We start from the raw sequence: 25536 nt of genomic DNA on the forward strand, positions 1-25536 counted from the left end.
CCCTCCCTGCTTCTGTAATGGGAAAAGCCCAAATCCTACAGGTGAGTGGTCTCAAGCTTCAGGACCCTCTGAGCTCTGTTGGCATTTCTCCCAAGCACCCCAAAAGGATAACAAAATGTCATCCCCGAGCCAGTGGGCTGCACAACACCTCTTTCCTCCCTCCATCTGCCAAGGGCACCTAATGGGCTTTGGTCAGCTGTGACTTCTTGGTTTGAGCCAAGAGTCCTCCAGGCTATTAGGGTTGCCTGACCTTGGCATCACTGTACCCAGCCCTCACAATCAGGCAAGGTCAACAAGGATGGGTGGAAGGATGCCAGTCCCCAAAAGGTACAAATGAGCTGTCTCCAGGGAGAGGCTGGTGTCTTTTTGAACTCCAAACAGTGCTTTTCATTTGGCATTAAGATGAAGGCCAAAGCCCTGATAGAATTAAATCTGGCCAGGAAAGGGCAGCAAGAAAAGCTTCTATAGGTATGTCGGTGATAAATGGAAAACTAGGAAAAATGTGGACCCTCTCCAGAAGGAAATGGGAAACCTGGTTACCCGGGACATGGAGAAGGCTGAGGTAATCAACAATTTTTTGTCTCAGTCTTCACCAGCAAGGGCACCAGCTACACTGCCCAAGTCACAGAAGACAAAGGCAGGGACTGGGAGAATGAAGAACCACTCACTGTAGAAGAAGATCAGGTTCGAGACCATCTAAGGAACCTGATCTGATGAGATGCATCTGTGGGTCCAGAGGGAACTGGCAGATGAAGGAGCTAAGCCACTATATCCTTCACATTTGAGAAGTCATGGCAGTCTGGTGAAGTTCCCACTGACTGGAAAAGGGGAAACATAACCCCCATTTTTAAAAAGAGACAAAAGAACTACATGCCAGTCAGTCTCATCCGTGTGCCCAGCAAGATCATGGAGTGGATCTTCTGGAAACTCTGCTAGGGCACATGGAAAATAAGGAGGTGATTGGTGACAGCCAACATGGCTTCACCAAGGGCAAACTGTACCTGACAAAATTGGTGGCCTTCTACGATGGGGTTAGAGCACTGGTGGATAAGGGAAGAGCAACTGACATCATCTACCTGGACTTGTGCAAAGCATTTGACACTGTCCTGCACGACTTCCTAAATTGGAGAGACATGGATTTGATGGATGGACAGCTCGGTGGATAAGGAATTGGCTGGATGGTCGCACTCAAGGGGTTGTGGTCAACAGCTCGATGTCCAAGTGGAGACCAGTGACGAGTGGTGTTCTGCAGGGGTTGGTGTTGGGACCGGCACTGTTTAACATCTTTGTTGGTGACATGGACAGTGGGAGTGAGGGCACCCTCAGGTAGTTTACCAACAACACCAAGCTGAGTGGTGTGGTTGACACGCTGGAGGGAAGGGATGGCATCCAGAGGGACCTGGACAGGCTGGAGAGGTGGGACCATGCAAACCTCATCAAGTTCAACTAGGCCCAGTGCAAGGTCCTGTACATGGGTCAGGGCAATCCCAAGCACAAATACAGGCTGGGTGATGAGGGGATTGAGAGCAGCCCTGCAGAGAAGGACTTGGGGGTACTAGTGAATGGAAAACTGACTGTGAGCCAACAATATGTTCTCACAGTCCAGAAAGCCAACTGTATCCTGAGCTGCATCAAGAGAAGTGTGGGCAGCAGGTCGAGGGAGGGGATTCTCCTCCTCTACACACCTCTCATGAGACCTCACTTGCAGTGCTGTGTTCAGCTCTGGGGCCCCCAACATCAGAAGGACACAGACCTGCTTGAGCAGGTCCAGAGGAAGCCATGAAGATGGTCAGGGGCTGGAGCAGCTCCCCTGTGAGGACAGGCTGAAAGTATTGGAATTGTTCAGCCTGGAGAAGAGAAGGCTCTGGGGAGACCTTGTAGCAGCCTTCCAGTACCTAAAGGAGCTACAGGAAAGATGGGGATGGGACTCTTTATCAGGGAATGTAGTGATGGGATGAGGGGTAATGGTTTTAAACTGAAAGAGGGAAGATTTAGATTAGATCTAAAGAAGAAATTCTTTATTGTGAGGGTGGTGAGGCCCTGGCACAGGTTGCCCAGAGAAGCTGTGGCTGCCCCCTCCCTGGCAGTGTTCAAGGCCAGGTTGGACGGGGCTTTGAGCAACCTGGGCTAGTGCAAGGTGTCCCTGCCCATGGCAGGGGGTTGGAAGTAGATGATCTTTAAGGTCCCTTCCAACCCAAACCACTCTATGATTCTATGAAGAGAAGAGGGGGAAATTGAGGAAGGAAATAATATCTTTCCAAGAAAGTACTGTGGGGGTTTGTGTCCTGTCTGCCAGGCTTGTCTTGACCTGAATCTAGAATGGCTGCCTGTCTTTGTGGCAGCTGCCTCCTGGGAGAGTGGAAACCACTGGTCACAGCAAAGGAGACTGTAATTTAAAAGTATCAGGCAAATAAAAGTATCACCCTCCTGCTACTTTGTGCACACTATACAAATGCGCCATTAGGAAACAAGCCTGCAAATACTTCATCTCACACTAAATCATTCCCTGTTTATCTTTGGACTTCCTCACTGAGCCCTTTGTCTGCAGAAGGGAAAAGCATGGAATATTACAAACATGAACTCCAGCAAGCCTACTGGTGGGATCACCCCAGTGTTGTAGTTAATTCTCACCTTCATGAGTTAGGACAACTCACCAGTGGAAACACAAGCCAAAAACCTATCCAAGTTGCTGTGACAAAGAAAGCCCTCAATATGTCCTTCTCCACCAGGAAGAGTTTAATAAGTGACACCTGGTGATTCTTAAATCTGCTAATAGATCACTAAGTGCATGTACTGTACAGCAGAAAACAGTTTTCAGATACACATCACGAAGACTGTGTGAACTTTCATGGTTTTATCTTTCTGAGATGGATAAATATTACTCAAGGTATAGTCTTCTTCATGTCTCATCTGAATTATGTAAGCCTAATGAGTATCACATGCTGAGAGCCCAATTTTTAACAGGAGTGACATAGTACAGCTCAAAGTTTGGGCCTTGAGTCAATTTTAAACTGGAAAATGTGCTTTTACAATCCTAAATTGTGATGTAAGCATCCACAGGTAAGATCTAGGTGGCCTGTTAAAACATGTCTGGAAACCAGCCTTGTATGGTGGAATTTTTAGGCAAATAGCTGATCCACATTTATCTGCCACTGCACCCTGCACCATTTGCCATTCACACCTTTCAAGACCTTTATGGCTACTAACTAATTAATCTTCATCACATCTCTACCCTATACACAAGATTCCTGCTGGTTTTGAGAGACTTCATTAATGTATCACCAAGTAAGCCAGAGGAGAAATATACAACTTCAATAACTCTAGTTATATCTTACAAGGCCTGTGTGAACTTTCTGACTTCTCTGTCTTCAGTGGGGGTAGCAGGCTGGAAACCCTGCCTGCTCAAGGTCACAGAGTGACCAGTTGCCAGTAGGCCAGCACTCCTGACCATCAGCAGGCTGCTGATGACTCCCCAGACTCACTCCTTGCCAAGATGTGCTGTGATGACTTGAACATGACTGCACAGAGCCTCTCGCTTCTGATCACCAGAAGTGCAACTCACCCAGACTCGTCAAGCAGATGCTCTTAGTACTGCGAGACTCCAGTTAAAAAGCAAGAGCAGTGATGTTACTACTAGTCTTACCAGCCCTGGTGACATTAAGTACTTACAAAATCAGCATTCATTTTTGTGGCTTGCAAAGTCCACCTGGATCCCTAAGGAGAAAACAGACAGCTGTGAACCCTTCAAGATGTCCTATGGGACTAGAAAACATGGGGACAGAGAAGGTGACAGTTTCCCATCTATTCCTTCCCTTCTCTGAAACACCTGCCAGGAGGCAGGGCACATTCTCCCTTCTCACCCTCCTGTGCCAGACACCTGGCAGGACTGCAAAGGGATGGCCAGCAGTGATGGTGAGTACTGCCTTAGCAAGCCCCTGGACACCCGGTAGGAGTGTGGTGCTCTGTGTCCCCAGGATGCTTTGGTGTTACCCCGAAAGGACAAGGGTGCAAACGCAGTCCAGCAGGCAGACCTGCAATGCACTGTACTATACCTGCTGATCAAACAGGGCCCAGAACATTGGCAGCGGTATGAAGAGGAAGAGGACACGTGTCACCATTTTAACCTCCCCAATCAGCTGTTTCTATAAAGGGAACAGGCAAACAGGTAAGATGGCAGTGAAAAGCCAGCAGGTGATTCAAGCCACAAAGCATGAGAGCTCCTATTCATTTCTACATGGCAGTTATTCATTGCACTTATTCATATTGGACATATTTGCATTTCTGCATTTCAGTGCAGCACCTAAACTGTCCATTAAGGGTCAGGAGAGTACAGATGTGGGAAGGGACAGGACAAACGAGAACCCTGTGCATGTGAGGAGTGGTGTGGCCAGGCCAGTATTACTGTCTCCCCTGTTTGTCTGCCCATCTGCCCCCTTCCAAACCTGCCAGTAGACCATCACTTACCGAGTATTTTTCTGATGCCCAGTCCAGCCAGTGATCTCTCTTTGGAATCTGAGGGGACCGGTTTTTCAGCCGGTTTTTAATAGCAAACTAGGGAGAAAAATAGGTGAGTAACTCCCTAGTGGCATACCTGTCCTTGTCACATTCTCAACTCAAGGCTGCCCTCCTCATCCCCAAATGTGAGCCACACCAGAAAATTGTGGGGGTTTTGCCAGACGCTTCCAAAATCTTGTATTGGATGCTTTATGACCAATTCTCGGCAGGGAAGTTTCTGTGACATTGGTTGATTAAAGTTATGATGTGGGAATGAACTACTTCACAGGCTTGTCTTTTAGAGACAAATCTGACATAAGCCCTCAAAGACTGTTTCATGCTTGATTTAAAACCTGCTACATGTTAAAGCTTTAAACATCATTTCTTCAGTTCTCTCCCAAAAAACACCAGTCTGATTGACCACTGTGCTGGGGATGAAATGCCTAGCTATCCAAAGCAGTGTTAAAACCAAAACTCTCATTCCCTTCTTGTTCTGCAGAACTTTCTTTGCATATTCCTGGTGCAGCCCATGCCTCATTCACTCCTAGACCAGCTTTCAAGTTGGTTTCTCACTGGAGGAGAAATCAGTGACACCTGATTTCTAACTCATTTGTTTATGCTGTGTGCTCCAGTCACTGAACACACTGAACAGTCACCCTGGCAAAAAGAGGGACAGACCTCACTTTGAAATCTTATCTTTAAGATCTGGACTGGTTCCCCAAGGTAAATCTGTTACTAGGACCGAGCTAGGTAAAAAGAAAACATCTGCTGTTAGCAAGAGCTTCCTGAAAAAGGAACATCATTATCCACCTAATAACAAGAGAGTATTTTTTCACATACTATATTCAGCTCACACACTATGAAAAATAATTGATAAGACTATATATAATGCAACTTCAGCAGGTGTCTCTTGCATTTACATGAACATGCTGAATGTGCATAATATGAATGTGTACTATTACTGTCTGCTGAACTGATAAACTTCAGTAAAATAAATCAGCTGGAAAAAAAAAAAAAAGAGTCATATATCTGATACTGTGTGAGTTTCTGTATTTTCCTTTTAGTGCAGTCTCCATCAGCATTTGCCACTAGTGACATCAACTGAACAGTTCATGGAGCTAAGAAAAAACTGAAATATTGAAAGAATAAACTAGAACCTAAATGTCTTTCTTATTTCTTACAGCTCATCAGCAAGATAACCAGGAGCAGCATACAGAACTCCAAATGTCACCTCCCCTTTTCCTTTGCACTTTTCTGACCTGCAATCTCAGAGTCATGTATGAAAAAGAGAGAATGGCATACACTTACGCCAATGCATTTGCACACTTCCAGCAAAACATTCCCTTGTGGTGGCGTTTTTCTGTACAGTCCACTTCCAGCAATGAACACAACTGAAAAATATTATAATCCAAATGGGAATTCACATGACTGAGGCTCAATCCTGCACTGGCTTCTAGGAAGGACACCCCACCCCTGCATTCAGCAGAAATCCTCTGCCCTTGGGGCTTACAGGATGGCACTTTTAACAAAATAAATATACAGGCCTCCTTTAATGCCATCAGATGGAAGAAAATGCAACACCCTGTGTTCCCCAGGAAGTCACCAACATCTTATAATCTACTCTGCAACAGGCACCTCCACATCTGATTCATGCTAGAAATTAAAGCTTTGAAAATTCCCTCCATCTATGCTTTTGTAGGCTAAACATAAAATATAATCTGCACTGAATTGCTACACCTGATATTGGAAATCAGACCTGACTTATTGCAACCGTGTGAGGATTAATCCAGATCCAACACAGGCTCTATGTACTTGCATCTCACACACATTTGAATGGAAACTGCCATGAAGGTCACTGTACCACATACTGGTGTTAACAGAAATTACCTCAATTTATGGTTTCCATAAAGGGATATACAATTTAAGATATTGTTTTGTCTTCGTTTTCTCCCTCAAAGCACAAAGAATATTGGACTGAGGCTTCAAAATCCTGTCAGAGACGGGGCTATATGATTACATATCATTTGTCCTGCTCTTTGAGAGCCTCTGAGCACACCGCAGTTCCAAAGATGTTAGTAGGGAGAAGCACAATAGAAGCTGTGTGTGAAATCCTTATAACAAACTACCTTCAACTTTTTAAACTAACCCAATTGTCTAGGTTAGTCCACAGCTGGTAGAGAAAAGCAGGCACTGCAGGGAACTTGCCATTTCTCTTTTCTGACTATGAAGACCCTTCACATCCAGTTTTGACTTGCAGAACTGTCTGAGAGACCTCTGAAGTCAGTTTGGTTGAGTTGCACTGAAAGACACCTGTCCAGAGCCACTGAGAGTGGGTAGTTGCACTCCCTAATTTTTAGCAGCTCCTTGTTGGTGCCTCTAAAAGGTGACTCTTTAGGTTTGCTGAAATATCTTCTGGCAATGCCATTGACCCCTCTGGGAATTGAAGTTCTTCTTACTCTATGAGATTTCCATTCTGCCTCTAAATCAACCCTTGCTTTCCATCATCATGGGGAGCAGGCCAGTCAGGGTTGAAATGGTATTTTCTCCAGTTCTGCATGGTGCTCATATAGTCAACTGTATCAATTCCAAGAGCATTTTAGCATGTTACAAAAGTACACATTGCTGCTTTGCCAGGAATCTGGCAGCTGGACACTAGCTAAAAACACATTTCGATTGATGCCTTCACTGAAACTGCAAAATTTACACATCCATTTTCCCCTGGGCAACCACTACTCTGCTAGAAACATTCATCACACAATGGTGCACAGAGGAGCCTGTGCTGCCTTAAACTGATAGGAACAGGCCACAGGGGAAAAAGAGAAGCTTCTCGGGCCCGTGACCATGCAATTTTTTGAAAATAATTGCTGTAACGTTAGCTGTGGCCTGATGACATTTCTCCAGTGTCCTGATTCCTCTCTCTGATGGAAGCTTGAGGGGAGAGAGCAATATTAACATTCTCTGGGGGACAAACCTTTCAAATCACAGATGCTGTGGTGAAATCACACAATTGCCTGGCCTCTCAATTAAGCTAACAAGCTGAATGAGAAGTCACCCCATGCTGTGTCAAAACCTCTCAAATGTAGCATAATAAGGGGACTGCTCCCCTCAGCAGCCTGCAACTGTGAAACTAAAGCTAATGGGGTGTCCTCTGTATTGGCTACCAAGGAGTAACAGTAAGAATGTGGAAATTGCTGAGTGTTTTATAAGGGTTGAAGAAGAAATCTTGACAAGTACATTAATGGGGCTAAGATGCAAGCTTTAGGAAGCAGGGTGATTGCGGCTGTCTCCTGACACTTGGACAATAAGAGCTTTTTATTGCAACATAATAATAAGTTGTCACTGTAATTGTGGAAATTACTTCAGCCAGGCAAACTGAGACAGAGCTCAGAATAAAGTAATATCTTGTTCAGTTCCTTCCACGATTTCTGTGGCGCACAGATTCTGAAGCAAAAGTCTGAGCCATTAAAGATGTCCCCAAGCTGCAAAGAACCTGTGGAAAGGTTAGAAGTGGCATGCTAAGCTTCTCTTCTGTGAGCTGGGGATCTCTGAAGACTGCTCAGATTGCAGGTCAAAGGCCAAGTCTGCTTATAGGCAAAGCTGTAAGCCATCAGGAGAATCATTCTGGTGTCTCCCTTTGCTTTATAGAGCAAGACAATTGTATTGTGAAACATCCACCAGACCACCCTCTCATCAGTATCATCGTAAAGGATTGCAGTAAAACCATGGTCTGCCTATCTCTCAGTGAACTAGTGATTTTTCTTGCTGTTTGGAACTGTGGAATTGTTGGATGACCTTGAACCCTTGAGTTTCCCATTGCAGTATTCATCCAGAGCAAGTGAATTCGTGCATTTTCTCATCTATCCATGAACTCAAAAATGGTAACTCCTATTACAAGCATTACTGCTTCCACTCACCAAGTGCCAACACCATCAGTGCTGCTGGGACACCAAAAGCCAAGGCATAACAATCCTCTCCAAAACATTTCACATCCCCTGAAAAAGAAATCAGAAATAAAAGCACCTCATTACAGTCAGACTTAAGTTAATGGGGCCTTTGATTTGCTTTCCCTAAAACAGTCACTTCCCCTGGCTTTAAATCTTCTTTGCTGGTGCTTGACACTGTGAATTGAATCTCCTTGAAACAGTTGTCCTCCCTTGATGAAGACAATTTGGAAGCAGGGTTAGTGTCTGCCAGGAAGAGCAGCTGATAATGGGATATTGATGAGAATATTAGAAGGAAGGGGGCAGACAAATATAGGTAGAAAGAAGTAGTAGGCACTGTAACTGGGAAAAAACCCACAACATTTAAAATAACCTGAAGTCATTCTGTATTTGCCTAGATCTAAATAACCAATACTGTGTTTCCGCATTATTTGTGCCAGCTACATGAGCTATTGAGTCAAAAGCCTGAATCTGATTTCATAGCACCCTATAGTGGACAAAGTGGAAGCCAATACCCCTACTATATAAGTGGGAGTACAGGATTAGTCTTAAAATTCCAGTTCCTTTTCTCGCAACCTTCCCAATCTCACTAGAGGAAGCCTGCTCCAAATGTCAGGTCTTGCAGTAACCCACCAGGAAGCCAGGCTTGTTACAGCATGGTTTTGAGCAACCTGAGCTATGGCTCACTGAAACCCTGTGCCTCTTGTACCAGGGCAATTCTAGCACCATGTGGCTTTAGATGTCCAGTTGGAAGGAGCAAGCCAGCAGTGGGGTCTATGTTTGTATGCCAGTGGCTACAAATTACCGCAATCTTACACGGAGTAATAACAAAATGGCTAAAATAAGCTAAGCTGGTTAACAGGAAACCAACCCATGAAGCCTTCAGTTGTTCCTGTTTGTTGTCCCTGGGCAGTCATGGTCAGCTGCACAGCTGTGTGCATGCATAGCATTTATTTACTTATTTTCAGCAAATTAGCTGAAATACAGCAAAACTGACAGTGAGACATTATGGGCACACTGAATTTTTAACATGCAAAATGAGCTGGACTTCTCCACCTAAAAGTATATATTCCACATTTCTGCCAAATGTCTATGAACTGTATTCCTTGCTCTTCCAAGAAAAGCTTTCACAATTAGCAAAAAATGTTATTCTTTCCCCATCCTCTCCATTTTCATGTTGCAACTACTTTATTGCTAGGCTATATTGGCACAGGTTTTGATGTTCAAAGGGGACTGGATTTTCATCTGCCCACTGACTACATTGAGCAAAATCCCCTTTCCCAACAGAATGCTGACCTGGAGACACCAGTGAGAGAAAGAGCAAGAAATACAGCATTTGTCTTTGCCCGTACACATGGTGTAAATATGAGACAAGCACAATTGCCCACAGCCTTGTGAAATGAACAGCCTGTTAACATAACCACTCTGAACAAAGAAAGCTTCCTAGAGGCCATGGGATGGAATGAAAAAAAATTGCTACTAAATGTGAAGTCCACCTTGTCCCTGTCCCCATCCCAATCGCCTATGGCCTGCTGCTCTGCTTCTGTGTCTGTATTTAGAGCATGCCAATCCTCTTGGCTTCTAGGCACTGTGATACAATGAAGTGCAGCAAGACTTGGGGACTAAAAGGGGTTGTGTGAGCTGGCTAGAATGTAAAGTAGGTCTTAAATGGGACATAGGCCTGTGCTTTGTCTTCAAGGTTAGTTGCTCAGGGCCACAGTCTTGCAAGCAGACCCATGCAGACAAGCCTGGGTGCCAGGACAGAGCCCTCCAGAAGTCAGCCCTCCAGCACCCTGTGGAAGGGAGAAGGTAGGACTTCAAAACCGGCCCTGCTAAATTTTTTGGCCTTGACACTTGCACAGGACAGCAGAGATCAATTCCCATCTGCAGGTTACTGGCAGGCAAGATGAGAGAATAATCCTTCGCTGGCAATGGGGAGGATTAGATGACCATATAGGTCCTTCCACCTTCCATATTTTAATTCTACATTTCAGGCTGCCTTTGAAATACAACTGGGAATATATTTTCTGTGACTTGTCTGCTAGTACTATAAGTCTGTTACGCTACTACAGCCGGATTAACAAGGCGTAAATGCAATACACTGGCCACTCCACAGATAATATAATTTCTGCCATTCAGTTGTCATAAGAGCCTAACTATTCACAGCAGAGTAGTCCGAGGGCAGCTAATTTATTGTCTTATTCTAAATCAACACTGACCTCTTAATACAGGAGTTACAAACGTGGAGATCAAACTTCCAGCATTAATGGATAAATAGAAGATGGAAAAAAACTTGTTTCTCTCCGAGGTCTAAAACAAGAGAAGACAATATCAATGTCACAGCTAATGCACATCACTGGGCTTGCAAAGTGAACACTATCAATTCTCTTGTTAAGAAGGCTGGGTAAATATTGACACGTAATGTGTAAAATGTTAAGCAAACAAGCTTGCATTCAGGTGATGGTAAATGCTCACACAAATCAACTCACGTTACTTGAGGAGTGCTTTGGGGCTTTTTGGCATTTCAGAGGAAAAGCCACTGCTTTGAGAGTGTTGTGAGATTGGAAGGAGGAGAGAGCATTTACTGATTCAGAACAAGTAGCATGATTCAGATCCTCTGTCACCTAATTCAATCCAATTTGGCACAGTTTGACAAGCTCATCATTTCTTCCCATGTCTGAGCTCTTTTTTTTTTTTTTTCCCTCCTCTCCTGTGTAGAAATAGAAAAAGAAACCTGTGTATTTTGAGGAGCTGGTAATGACAGCATAGATGAGAGAGTGCTAGCAAATGAGAGGTATCCATCAAACAGGAGATTACCAAACTGAGGCCAGTCAACCTCAAACTAAGAGGGTAAATTAAATCTAGGGGAGCAAATTCAAGAACATGATGGAGGGATGAACTCTAAGAAAGACTTCAGAATTTAACTGATGTTGTAACATATTATAGTTCATATAGTCAAAGGATTCCTGTTGATCTTCTTTCTTCCTGCATAATTCATAATTTGGAAGGAATCAAGAACTTGATGCAGTTTGGTTCTTTTTGCAAGAGTAGCATGTAAGGGCACGCAACAAAGAGCAGTCTGGTTTTGCTTTGGGGGAGACATACATGCACAGTCTCATGCAGATATACAGTGGTAAACCTCCTCCCTGTGCCTGGGTGGACCAGCAGAGTGGAGAAAGAAGAGCAGGCTACCTGACCTACCCCATGCTCATCTGCATTGCCAGCTATGGGACACCTGAGTCAGTGAAACCAGCATTTAAGGACAGCCCAAGCAGCCAATATACTCCATACATATCTAGGCTTTGCTCCCAGCTGTTACCAGGTCCTGTAAAGGTAGTGGGCAAGTTGTTTGGGACATGGCTTGGTGCCTGGCAGAGAGCTCCTTAGGGCACCTTCAGCCACATCTCTATGACCTGAGCATCATTTGAATGCAAAGCCTTAACTTTGCTGACTGTGAGGAAGTTCCTCAGGGCCCTGGTTCTATCCTCTCTCCTAACACGTCCTGCTTCCTTCTGCTCCCTGAGACAATATTCATAAGGCTAGAAAACAGGAGAAAAGGTGAAGAATTGCCGGCAGCTAAAAGGGGACAGCTCTTAAGGATTGAACTCTGGGATCCAAAAATGTAACAAAACTTTCCATAACTGATGGCACAGTCAACAGGAAATACTGCTGCTTCATACAGCAAGAAGCCTCTTATCACAGGGGTTTACTGCAGGGAAGGTGGGCAGGTGGGAGGGCATGGGAGGACTTTTCTTTATGTCCCCTTGTGAAGTGGGTGCTGGAAAGGTGAGAGTGAGAGCCCCATTGCTTCCCACTGCCACCCACCAAGGAGTCTGGGGGTCCTCTCACTTGGATTAAGGGCTTTTTTTGCCTTGACCCAGCATAGTTATGAAGACCCCATCAACATGAGCTTGGGCTCCATCACAATTTTTTATTTCCTAGCGTCCCAGGCAATCTAATCCATACATTACTTGTAAATGATTTATCCTGGATTAAAGGATTAGTAAATCTTATAATAATTATCTCTATGGAATGTTCCCATGGTTAATAGCAAATAGCACTGGGTCTTACTATCTCTTATACTCCATTTCTGTCCTTACCAGTGGTTTTGATTACCTGGAACTTTCTAATGCTAAGCTAGTAAAAGTATGTATTTTCTTTCTCATTTTACCTTTGTGACTAGTTATTTGTCATCATAAGGAAATCTAGAAAAATGAGAAGACTCAGCATTCTCTCCTGCTCCCAGAGTAGCCCGGCCATGGCTTGACAGAGGTGGTTCAGTAAGGTCCTCACAGTCCTGCCCCCTTCTAGTCAAATTCTCATGTCACTTCTCTAACCCTTCATATCTGAGCAATTCAGAATTTCTGAGAGCTGAGAAAAACTCAAGCATGCAGCTCTTGACATGATAAAGTCTAGAGCAACAGTTACCAAAAAGAATGTTCTGGTAAGAGAAGAGGATAGTGATGCACAAAGAATTTGGGGCATCTTACTTCACACATTTACAGATTTCAGTGATGGAAAAAAAAATGGTCAAAGAAAAGCAGAAGTGAGTACATATATAATGACCCAGCAGCTTGCAAATTACACTGATTGAAAAAAAGAATTCCGTCCCTATTTTCTTAATATTTGGAGCAGACGTACATTAACAACATGATTTGGATTAGCTAATTTGAGAAAAGTTACCATACACAACAATCCTGATCTCCTTGGCAACCAGAAAATAAAGAAACAAAGAGAAAGCTATTTAATACCTTAAACACCGTATCACACTGTTTGAAAGCAGCTTTGGTCCTTAATTAATATGCACAGCAGCCTTTGCATTCATATAACATGTCATAAATATAATTTTCTTCAGGCCTTTTTAGCTTGGACTCCTAATCCCATAGACAAAGATGCTTGGAAATCTCCTGTAGATAAATTTACTTTCCTTACTGACCTGCTGATCAGTCTCCATCACTGTTTGTAGTTGCACTGTTCTCAAAGTGACAGATCCAAGACTATTACACTCATAGAGTACTTAAAAGAAATCCAGACTGATGGTGTGCATTTACCTCAAAACATAAATTTGTCTCTATGTGGAAATAACAGGGGCAGTTTACTTACTCATTTTATGTACAGAACTACCACATCCCTAGTTTTCAGATGGAACCACTAAACCTGTGCACTTAAGACTTTAAGCTCAGCTGAAGTTTACTGGTGTCCTGAAAACTAAAGGGGAATCAAATGCTTCATTTCATTGGGAATTTTCAAAAGTCATTTTATCCTACCTGGAATGGAAGACGAAAAATGTCTTCTCAAACACCTCTCTGGAGGGGAGAATTATTCTGGTTGGCTGCAAACCTTTCATTCCTTACAAAACCAAAACTTCTAATTCAAATTTTGAAGACTTAAATTTCCTATCACATAGCATAAAACATTTTTCTTCTGAAAGGCCAAGTCATTTCAAAATAGTAAAATACAAAACTTCCTCTTCTGAAAAGAATGAATAGAGCAGAACGCATTGTCCTTATCAGAAGGCTTTTTACAGTTTTCTTTCTCTAAATTAGTTTTTCTTGAAGGCAACACACAGGTGAATGTTTGAGCCTTAGTATTTGATAAATTTGTTGGAGAGGTGTAGCCTGAATGCTGAAGAATGGGTACAGACCCACACAACCACAGGTTTCTCTCCTGTAACTTAGTTGTGGTTGTAAATTCAGGATAATAATATGTATGTGCCTGACTGGGGTGCTGAGATTCATTAGCTGAAGTCTATAAAACACTCTGAAGATAAGTGGTACATATTATCATACTGTAATTAGGTGGTAATTGAAAGATGCTGGATAAACATTATTAATCATTAATATTCATAGAAGTAGCACTTCTGAAAACGCTGCTGTAACACCTGTTAGAATCCTTTTGGGAGAACTATTGGCACTGCAGGCTGGGATGCCCACATGCAGCGTATTCCCGGAGCGCGTGTGCTGTACTGCCAGACTGCTTTTGGTCAGAGCTGTGCCAACGGGGGAGGCTGGTGGCACCAGATGATTGCTGCTCCCTCCTCCTCCGCATCCTCTAAAACATCAGGTCCAACTGACAGCACAGGATGGACATGCTTGCAGGAGGATCTTCTTTGAACAAGTGACCGTGAAACATCCTGTGCTTTGTTACTTCTAACTAACCATAATTTTAATCACTTCAGTATCACACAGTTCATGTGCAAAAAGCACAAGTCTTCCCAAAATTTTAAAATAAACATTCTAGCCTATATTATTAATTCATTAAATGCTGACTATGTGCTGGAGCATGGCAAAAACCAGCAAACTGCCCTTCCATCCCTTGTCCAACTCTACCAGTGCCTATCCTGACAGACCGTTAGTCTAATGTCCCTCTTCAATGCCTCTACTGATGGGAGTTTCCATCTCCCAAAGGTCCTAATGTTTTCCAGTACTTCTCTAGATCTATTTCTGGAAAATTTCTCCTACTGTCAGTACTAAATAATCCTTGTATCGAAGCCTACTCATCACAGACCCAATCCTTATTCCCTTTCCTGTAGCAGTGGCCTTCTACGTATTTGAGGACAGAATTTGATGTGATTTGACATGATTTGAATACTGTCATTGAGAAAACTGAAATGTTTATTTGTGTGTTAGGTCAACATAAATATAAGTGTTTAATTTCAGGTCAATTTGAAAATTATGCATTTTGCCTAAGGATTAGTACTTCCTGACCCGCTTTGCTTCTTTAAGCACTGTCTTACCCCTGGGTTGAGCCACTGTGCTGCATAATGGGAGTTTGAAAACAGCACTGGTGAGGGGCTAAGCACTCATGATAGAGAATGAGGACATGAAACAACTGGACTACAATTCACAGGATGCAGAGCACAAACAGCTAAAAAGAAATATTTTCCTAACTTTTCAAAAGTTTTCATTCTGGAATATCTAGAAAACACATTCTGGGTAGATATGGTACCAGTACTACTTTCAAAAGACTGGAATTTCCCACAGTTCTTTCTGAACAACATCTAAGACACAGACTATGACTGATTTGAGGGAAAATTCACAAGGAAGGCTGGTGACACAATTTTCTCTTTTATTTACTGCACTCCATTGCAGTGCATTATAATCACCCCTGTTAAACTGGTTCAGAAATGGCCACAGTTCCATGATACAGGATATTCCAACTAGTCTCACATCCAAGTAACACTGCCGTGATGTAGTGCAATTATGACCTAGCCTTCCTGATATCAGACCTGTTTCTGCTGTCATTTTCCATCCTGAAGCATCCAGATTCTCTCAAGTTTTATGCAAACCATCCTACCTCACATCTTATTACACCTTTTCCTAGCAAACTGGTCCTTATTCTAGTACAACAGGATTTAATCACAAACATCCTCATAAAGTAAGCAGACACTTCAGATTTTAGGAAAGAAAAGAAATCTTACATGTTCCTCTTCAAACTGGTCCCCACCAAATGCAGAGACACAGGGCTTGATACCTCCCGTTCCAAGGGCGATCAAAAACAGACCAACCATAGACAGGATCCTTCATGCAAGAACAAAAATATCACCATTGCAGAACCTTTCCAGTGCTTATGAGAGCATTTTAGTGTCACCCAACCATGATTCCTCTGGTATCATTGTCTTTTGCACATGTGTAGTGATGATGAGTCAGATAAGTGTGAAAAACAAATTAATTATCCTCATTTCTGCATTCAGTACCAGTCAATTAACCAAACTGCTTTTGTCAGTTTCTTGCTGTTCTGAGGCCCAATGGACATACTAGAGATCAAAGATCTGTGGGATTATTTTTCACTCATATGAGAACAAAAGACTACAGAGATCAACTGAGAAAAAGAGAAAAAAAAAAAGAGGAAAGAATAAAAGCCTTTTCCTGTAGCCTTCGAGTCTGAGTAAGTGCAGACAAACAGCATGAATTTGTTTGAATTAGGCTCACTCTTGGGTGCTTTTTAACCTCCAGTGCTCCTCAAAATACCATTGTTGGCCCAACAGATTATGTCTGTAGGGAACAGGAGTGTCAGGACTGGCCAGGTCTGGGACAAAAGGAAACTGTTCTGTAAATGAGATATGCTTCTGCCTGCATGTGCATCTTTTTGAAGTTGTGATCACCTAGGCAAAAATAGCTTGGTGGTTTCAGAGATGTGAACTGACAAGCCTATTGGTTCAGAATCTAGAGGACAAGAAGGTTTGTACCCTATGGAAGAGACAGACTTTCTCTGTCACATCAGAAAATGTATCTTTGGTTTTGTGTTCCCATGCACACAGGCGAGCCTTGCTGAGCTGGACAAGTATGCTCATGAGGAAATGAGGGAGGAATGAGCCTGGTGCAGGCATTTGGATGGAGGAGACCAAACTCCAGTAGCATGGTATAGCAGAGAGGGGTGATCAGAGGTCCCTAGGTCAAAAGGCTTAGAGTCCTGTGGTAGTTTCCAAGTCCTTCTGTGCATTCACTCTAGATCCATCCTTCTGTTCTTACTTAGATATCCCAAACCCTTCCCTGATAAAAGCAACCCATGCACAGCCCCCAGACTGCTGGCCTGATGGAGGTGAAACAAATTACAGCCCTGGGAAAACCAACTACCATCACAATCTACTACAGTGCTCCGGCTTCAACAGCTACTTACACATGAACTGCCTGGTTGCCTAGGGATGGAATTGCACCGACTGACTTTATCAGATGGCCAACCACATACACAATGGAGAGGTAGATGATCGTCCTGTGAGGAAAGCAAACAGCAGTGAGTGAAGGTGCTGGGTGATGTACGATCTGAAAACAGAGTCTGCCTGTGCTTCCTGATATGGCAGGTCTACTTGACAGACACACAAGGAACCGGTTTGTTCATTACACTGGTATAGTGGGCAGCTATAACTCTCTTGTGTCAATAGCGAGTGCACTGGAAGAAAGACATAGGCAAACGGGTTCAGACCGAGGAAGAAGAGCCCCTGCTTTCTTTGCAGAGGATGTTGAGCAGAATAAACTAAAAATGTTCCAGTCTTGTCATGCACGGAAGACTGCAAATAGGAGAGTACTGTTCAGATCCAACTTGGTTCCCAGATTACTAATAACTAGCATTTTATAGCATGCACTTAAGTGAATCCCTTGACTGGAAGGCATCTACAGGGACTGCTGCCTACATTCAACCTGCCTGACTAACAGATCTGAATTAGGAGTGTGGTTTCCCCATTACAAGTCTGGTTTAGATCCCAAGTACCTCTGAAGGACTGAGCTCATCTATCTGCCTCTCATGTCTTGGTGAGGGACAAGAAATCTGACTAGGAGCATCAGGCTCTTGAGTGTATTCTATTCCTTCAACACCTTCAGGACTAAAAGATGTCTATGTATTTATGTGCAGACTAGACACACAAAGAGAGAATGAAGGACTTGTTAAGACAGACACACTAGAAGCAGCCCTACGAGCTTGGAGTAGGGAAGTGGTCCTCAACACATCCAAACACTGGTTGCAACAGCTAATTTAGAGCCACATTGGATCATTCCTAAAAGCCCCTCTGATCTATTATCCTGTCCTTCGTATCAACCAGGGTCCAGCTACTACAGCAAAAGCCACCTCCCATTAAGTCACAGGGATTACTCCAGGGAAGGTCTCCCCTGCCTAAAGCACAAAAGTCCACCTAAGGATTTACCTTCTCACAATATCATGCTGCAAGATAGATATCCTCAAATACTAATGAACATTGCTAGGTGACCTTAAAAAACCAAGTTAATAAACCCCCACTGTTATTTTTTTTATTTAAAGGGACAAGAGAATGACTAAAACTGAGTACAAAGAAAAAAGAGCATTGATATCTCCTCAAGAACTTTCTGTTGGAAAGGCATATGGCAGCTGCTTTTTCCCTGTTGGGACTCTTCTGTCAGATGTGCTTAGTCCTAGAGAGAAGGGTTTAGCTGCAATTCATCACTCTGACAGCCAGGACTCCTCAGACAATAAAAAACCATTGTCAAGCAAAGAAAGTCCTATATCCAGTTGCTCACCACCATTCTGGGGCAGATGATGGCCCCACAACTTATCAGTGGAAGGGAAGACTGCCTAATTTACTCAGGGAGATTTTACCTTGTTATATGCTGAGGAGATGATTTGAGTGAACCCAGGTTTCTCTGGCATAAAAATGGGTGTGCTCACACACTCCCTGTGCTGTGAAAGCATAAGTATGTATAGTATAGTTAGTGACATTTCATCTGAAACTGGGATATCTAGAGGACAACACTGCTTCCTTACCTTCTCTGAATCCTTTTCAGAAGCAGATCTTGGCAAGCTAAGGGTTAATCACCCTCAGCTTCCTCAAGGTGGGTAAGGAAGAATAGTGGAGGAAAAGCATGCTTGTGACATTTAATTTGTTCCAACTTTGTTGTCTGTTGGCCCTTGGGTGAAAGAGGAGCACAGAACAGCATAAGCAAACAGCTCAGCTATTCATCTGTTAACAGAGAGAAGCTGACCTTCGCAAGCATGTGTGTGCTGCACTCTGAGCTAGCTCAAAACTGGGAGCACACACAGCACTGCCCTTGCACAGGCTGCATGCTGTAGATGTATGCTGCCTGAATTAGAGAGATGTCTTCACTTACTTGTATTTCCCCAGCCATGAGTCTGCCATGATGGCTCCAATGACAGGTGTGAAATAACACAGTGCAGAAAAGGCATGGTACACAGCGGTGGACAGATTCTCATCCCAGTGGAAGAAGCTTAAGAAATATAGTGTCAGGACAGCTAAAAGGAAACAAGCAAATCACATCAGATAATCAATGTGTATCTCTGCAGGTAAGCAGGATCAGGGTGGCAAGAAAACCACTGATTTGTCTAGCAGCTATAAGCACTGTTGTGGAAAGATCTGTGCTTTCAGACCTGTTCCTCATAATCTCCAAGACAGCTAAAATGAGATATATGAGTATCAGGTGTTCTTTGCTCATACACATTTATGTTTAGCTGGAAAATATATTTTCTAGCTTATCTTACCATAACCTGTAGTTCTGTTCATGTGCATTTTCTGTTTGCAAATAAGGTGCCTGTATGACTCAATTCCCAAACACACTGATTGCCTACAACTAGGAAAGATGTCACAGACTAGAAAATCAGGTCTGATACAGAGAACCATATAAAAATTTAGACTGGAAGGTACATTTGGAGCTCTCTAGTCCCAACTTCTGCTCAGAGCCAGCACAGCATCAATGTTAGGACACACTGTTCATACCTGCATCCCAAAATGCCAGTTTATTTTGAAAGACAGCTGACACCACGTACAACACAGCCCCAGAACACCAGGACAATGTGTACAGAAACCCAAGAATGGGAAAGCCACTTCCCACACACAGGCCACATACCTCTCATGCCATAGTACGAGAAGCGCTCGCAGAACTCATTCACCACGATGAAGGCAATGCTTAGGGGATAGTTGGAGCCACAGAGTTTCTGTGGGAGACAAACGAGAATGTATCAGCTCTGTGAAAGCCTTCACCCCAGTGCCTGAGCGGTGGAGAGGAGTCCAGTCCAAAAAAACAATCACCCACTGCTGCTTGACTGACCTGTGGGTTGGACTCAGGAAGGAGGGGACCCCACACCTATCTTGCTTTGGTTAAGGCTCCCTGGTGAATCAGCCTGGCCAACACAGGCCCAGTAAGGACTGCCATGGGGATTCATGGGCTGTCAGCAGCCCACCACGCTCACAGCTCCAGAAGCTCCAGTGGAAAGCTCCTACCGCCTCTCCACTGCAATGCAAAAACCCGCTGAGATGCAAAAACATCTTCGGATGCGTTTTCTCCTACACTTCACATAAAGCTACTACCCCGCCCCCAAAACTGCCCCCTCTCCTAGTACCAGACCTTGCCTCAGCAGTTAGTAGACCCCAGGGAGCTGCTGTCTGCCTCCAGGTGAAGCTGTTCCCTCCTGTGAGAAATTCTCCTCAATCTCTGCACCTCCCTTGCACTGAACTGTGCCACCGCATTCACTGAAGCAGAAAGCATCAGCCCTGTGTCCTGCACTCCCTCAGGCATGGCATCCGTTTCGTATTCCAAGAGCTCTGGCATAGCTATGGATAATTCAATTTATTAATCAAAACTAAACAAAACAGCGATAGGACTGTCAAACCTATCTGAGCATGGCCACTCTTTCACTGAATCTGACTTTACTCCAGCTAAAATCAGCAGTTTCCAAGTGAAATACAAGGCATTTAAACAGAGGAGTCTTGGCATGACCTTGCGTGGGCCTCCATCCCTCTTGCTACCCCACTGTGGTCCGAGCTAAGCAGCTTCCAGATGCTTAGCTCCACTGCCTCACAACAGGGAAGCAGGTTTTCACAGCACTGCCCAGTCTCTGACAATTAGTGGGAGAGAGGGGCTGACCATGCACTTGGTGAGGGATGGCGGGGGGGTAAGAGTGTGATATTAGCAGCTGCATTTATATTAATCGTTTTAAATAGACATGGTATGGGCCACTGAAGTGAGATGAACTCTTCACATGCATTTCTGTGCCTCGTGTTGGAAATAATGAATTCCTGTATTTCTTCCCAGAGTCCCAAATGCAAATACAGATACCAAAATAGATGTGTTTATTCAGGTTTATTTTACCACCAAGAGACCTAAGCTTATTTGAATTCCCAAAGCAATGGCATCAAGTTTAGAAGAGTCTAGCTTAATGATGCTGTCTTGCTCAACGTTATACAAGAGCAGCAAAAGAGAATAGACTGGCTCGCTGCAAAAAAGAAAAAAAAAAAAACAACCAAAACCCACTTTCCATTACTTAAGCCATAAAGACAAATATTTTTGTCCTCTTTTGTTTATATTTTACTCTTGCTATTTATGGCCTGCCTTTTTATTAAGAAACACTTGGCCTCTTTGCTTTACTAGAGTAAATATGTAATTATCCATTTCATTTATTATTTACTCTGAAACCATCATGCTTAGCATATGGCTTGTAAGACAGAGTGGGCTCCCTTGGAAGCTGCACTGGGGCCTCCAGCTTTTAGACTAGCCTAAAAATGCTGGCATGCAGAAGCTGTAAATGCACAAACACTCAGACATATGCACACATAGAATACCTTTCTCCAACAAGTCTTTCATAATAAAGAATAAAAGTCTTAAGAGGCAAATTGTGTTTCCTGTGGGTGCTTGGAGTCATTTTCTGAACTTGGAAGTCAAATTGTGTAACAGGGATATTTTTCTTCCCCTCTTTCACAGACCTCACTATCAGTACTCATGAGATTTAATAACATTTGATGGCGATGCAGAGCATGACTGTTCAAACCCAGATGGCCAGGTGTCGGCAACCCTGCTGCCTGAACTCACCACTCCGCACCCGATGCACAAGCCCTGCTGGATTTAGCTGCAGCGGTTTAAGGTATCACACGCCACGCTATGACCTGCAGTGACAGAAAACCTGGCACTGACCCATTTCAGCCACTCCTGCTCTAGGATGGGCACCTCCTACAGATGAGCAGGGGCAAGCAGAGAAAGGAGAGCAGGAGGTGGTGACCTGCAAGCTAAACCTCCCCAAGCGCCTGAGCCAGGACCCTGAGTAAGTGCTTACAAACACAGAGCAATGACTTACAAGCAGTGGTACTTCCATCTGGCTTGTATGTCATGAAATGCATCAGCACATGCAGAAACCCTCATGTATTCTCTCCGCTGTATCACTGACCTGCCTGTGGCCTGCCTGGACATCCAAAAGTGGGCAGCTTTCATCCATGTGGAGAGCCAGATGCAGTTTGCTCGCTTTCGCGGAGGAGGACCTTGCTCAGCAGAGAGCCCCAGCAAAAGCAAAGAGGCTAAGCCTGGATTCATGAGCGCACAGATAGTCTGCTGTGTTTAGCTACCACTGTAAGCCTGGGATCTGCGGGATTATGGCACTCTTAAAGATACTGTGGAAGTTGATATTCTGTGTCTTTGGAAAAAAGAAAGGTCATTTAAAGTGCCAGCTACAGGAGACATTTGTTTTCACCTCTTCTTCTTGCTGACTAGCTGCAAAATGGGACAAAGATTAGTATTTCCCAGGAGCTCTGGATATCCAGTAGTTAATGTCTGCACAGTATTTAAAATTACAAGTTAAATAGTTGGCTTGCTAATGACATGACTGTGAGCATTAAGAGCAAGTATTACCACATTGTCCTGCAAGTCAAAGCCCTGTTCCCCTGAAGCTAATACAGTATACAGTTTTTTACGAGTCAAGCACTCGAGCAGAATTAGCCGGAAAACCTGCACAAACATCAAAGCTGTCAGGCAACAAAATATTCACGTGAATCTGGCTTTAAATCAGAGCCAAGGATGTAAACCTGAGGCTCTGGCACTACAGTTGGGCTCTGTAACACACATCAGTGGCCTGTCCTCAGTTCCTGTCCTTCCTTCTGCTTTGCAGCATCTGGGGACCCTTCCCTGGTGGGTTTCATGAAACCAAGCAAATGCAGAGGTCAACTCCCTCCCTCCCACGCACGACATCCCTCTCCACTTCAGAGAAGTCCTTTCTCACAAGGAAAGTAGTGTTCAGGAAAAAGGCAGCAGTCAAAACCCTTACCCTTTTTCCCAAACATTCAGACAGTTCATTTTTTTTCCCTTTAAGCTGTGCTTTCTTAACTTAATCAGGTTAGTGGAGGGATTTTTGCCTTGAGTTGTTAATGCTTATTTCAACCCTCTGCAAGAAAGGGTGTTTGTCTCTAGCCAGAGCACAACAGAGGAAAGAACAGAGAGATCTTGCAATGTTTAGAGCAAGCTAAGCAGAAAGCAAAGAAAAGGAAACCAGCTGTAACACTCACCGGGGATTTTTTCTGAACAGGGAAATCTCCTTTGGGGGGATCATCTCCTGCAGAAATAAAAGTGAACAAAGTTTCCTTGGATTCGTTTCTCTGAAAAGCGTTCATCTCCCCTCTCGCCTTGTCTCCCACCATGCTATGTGGCTGTGGTGAGTTGACTGGGAAGATTTCCAACCTCAGGCATGAAGTTTGATTCAGTTTGAGTTAACCCTAATTGAGCACATTTGTGCAGCCAGAGCAGAAAGGGGAGGGAGATGCTACCAGGAAAGACAACTCCAGAGTTCAAGAAGAGTCAGGGAATGCAGCTTCCATCATCACAGGCTGCGACTGTCAGCACTTCATGGCATAGACCTCCTATTTGCTTGGCATGTCCCCAGCTATTGTACGTGCACCAGCCCAGTACAGCACTGTATGCTGAACAGATGTGAGCTGACTAAAATCCCAGGTCCCAGATACCCCTACAGCCTGCGGATTTAGGAGCAGAGCGTGCATCTCCCTCCCGATGTGGTAATGACAGGTTTATCTGCAGGGATCTTATTTCACTGAAAAGCCACACATTTATCCCAAGTCATAACTACTAAAATGCTCATCACACCAAGCCCTCAGACACTGGATGTCACGGATGCCTGCACTTGTGTTAAATCATCTCTTTGCTGTCTCAGGAGCAAAGTGACCCAGGGTTCATTTCTGCACCAATTCCCTGGAATGACCTTGCCTTTTCCTACGGGACAGTCTGACCCGGAGCGCACAGCCAGCACCCAGGAGCAACCCCAAATCCCGTCTCTACTTCCTATTATCCAAAAGGCCACCTCAGGTCTCATGTGGCAAATGCATCCTACACTGTGCTGGGAACCCCTGGATTCCCCCTGCAACTATGTGGGCTCAGGTCCCTGCAGGTACCCTGTTGTCCCTCCTTCCATGCCCATGGGAATAGAGGAGCTCTTCATCAGTATTCTTTCAGTGCCAGTTGCAATTACAGAGCAAAATTCACAACCTTCCCATAAACCATCCTCAGTGACTGCGGCTCTGCAGTTTTCTTGGCACAGTGAAGGGGTTTTTTTCTTCCCCTTACATCTGGCTTCTTTAAAAGGCGAATGTTCAAACAATTTTCCCAAATATTTCTCCCTTCTCTTATCAGCAAAAGTACAGACCACAGCCAGAATCTGCAGTTGGTACAAGGAGTCTCCATAAACTCATCCCTAGCTCCAGTACCAAGTCACTACTAGTGCTTGGGTATCACAGGAACCAGATTTGCAGTTGACAAATTAGGAAAGAGGCCTTTGCTCACACCACAGATACTTAATCTGGCTTCAGTTATTGCTAAGGAGCCATAGAGAACACTTCGATAAGGGACTCAGATGTGACAGAGTGCACAGAGGAAACCTAATTGCTCTCCACATTCCCTCATGTGCTCTGGCATTGCTTCCTCTGAAGATCCCCAGGGGTCCCGTTTCCCTCCTGCTAACTGGGCAGCTAAACATGAACCCTGAACTTCAGATGAGGCCAGAGGGGTCTACACATTTTATCCCCTTTTTCTGCTACAGCTGTGGCAACACAACAGTTTGGTACCTCCTCTGTACTGCCACAGACCAGCTCCTCATCTTCAGCCCTCCCAGTGATTCGCACACCTGCGCAACCTTGTTTTTCACCTGGATCATTTCTTGGGCACCATGAACAGCCTCAGGGAACTAGGGTTTGTCACACCCATTTCATGGGCAAGAGTGATTCAAAAGCATACCCAACACTGGGGACAGTGCAAGGAACAGGACGCACGCACGTTGGCCCTATTTCCTGCACCCCAGGTTAGCACATACTCTTGTGTCCTGCAAGTCTGACCCTGTTCTAGGGGCAGCAGGAATATTTCTGAACCCTCTGGTGGTATCTCTTACTGCCTCAAGTATCTCTAGACAACTCCCAGTAGAGACCTGCTGTATTCTGCCATGCACAGGCAAGCAGAGCAAACACAGCAGCAAGTTATTAAAGGTGTAATACAAAAGAGAGACAGAAAAGGTTTCACCATCCCTTGTGCAGGGCTGCCACACTGCTGCAATGTGATGCCCTAATATTTTCAGCATCCTGCAGCTGTATTTGCTCTGTGTGTAAACCGCCCCATGCATCACATAAGCTAAATGATTTTTTTTTTTTTTTTTTTTTTTTAATACTAGCATGAAAAACCATATCAGTCAGTGGGATTAACATACTACTTGTCAAATACGCTGCAGAGCTGTTTAGGCCATTAGCTGCCAGAAGGTCTTCTCAGACAGAAAGAGAGAAAAGGAATTCAAATATCTGGTAATAAATGGTAACTCATGACAAACAGCAAGAAGAAGTTAAGGAGAATGAATTTGCAAGCACCTC

The 25536-nt window shown here is 44.1% G+C and overlaps 1 protein-coding gene across 8 annotated transcripts in view; it reads right to left on the minus strand.

Moving 5' to 3' along the window:
* Positions 1 to 23569, minus strand: part of SLC15A2 (solute carrier family 15 member 2) — a 136629-nt gene extending 113060 nt beyond the window's left edge. For 6 of the 8 annotated variants that reach the window (XM_074911526.1, XM_074911525.1, XM_074911520.1 and 3 more), the window contains exons 1-11: positions 23182 to 23569; positions 19763 to 19850; positions 19010 to 19151; positions 17055 to 17147; positions 15856 to 15955; positions 10655 to 10745; positions 8409 to 8486; positions 5803 to 5885; positions 4465 to 4551; positions 4053 to 4142; positions 3670 to 3714 (exon numbers count right to left, since the gene is read on the minus strand). In XM_074911526.1, the coding sequence (XP_074767627.1) occupies positions 3670 to 3714; positions 4053 to 4142; positions 4465 to 4551; positions 5803 to 5885; positions 8409 to 8486; positions 10655 to 10745; positions 15856 to 15955; positions 17055 to 17147; positions 19010 to 19151; positions 19763 to 19850; positions 23182 to 23313 (1029 nt within the window). In that variant the 5' untranslated portion in view covers positions 23314 to 23569. Of the gene's footprint in view, positions 1 to 3669; positions 3715 to 4052; positions 4143 to 4464; positions 4552 to 5802; positions 5886 to 8408; positions 8487 to 10654; positions 10746 to 15855; positions 15956 to 17054; positions 17148 to 19009; positions 19152 to 19762; positions 19851 to 22073; positions 22179 to 23181 lie in introns of those variants that run through there. The other 2 variants (XM_074911524.1, XM_074911522.1) reach the window with 2 other exon arrangements.
* Positions 23570 to 25536: the final 1967 nt, after the last annotated feature.

This window comes from Athene noctua, chromosome 7 (genome assembly GCF_965140245.1).
Source record: "Athene noctua chromosome 7, bAthNoc1.hap1.1, whole genome shotgun sequence".
Lineage (NCBI taxonomy): Eukaryota > Metazoa > Chordata > Aves > Strigiformes > Strigidae > Athene > Athene noctua.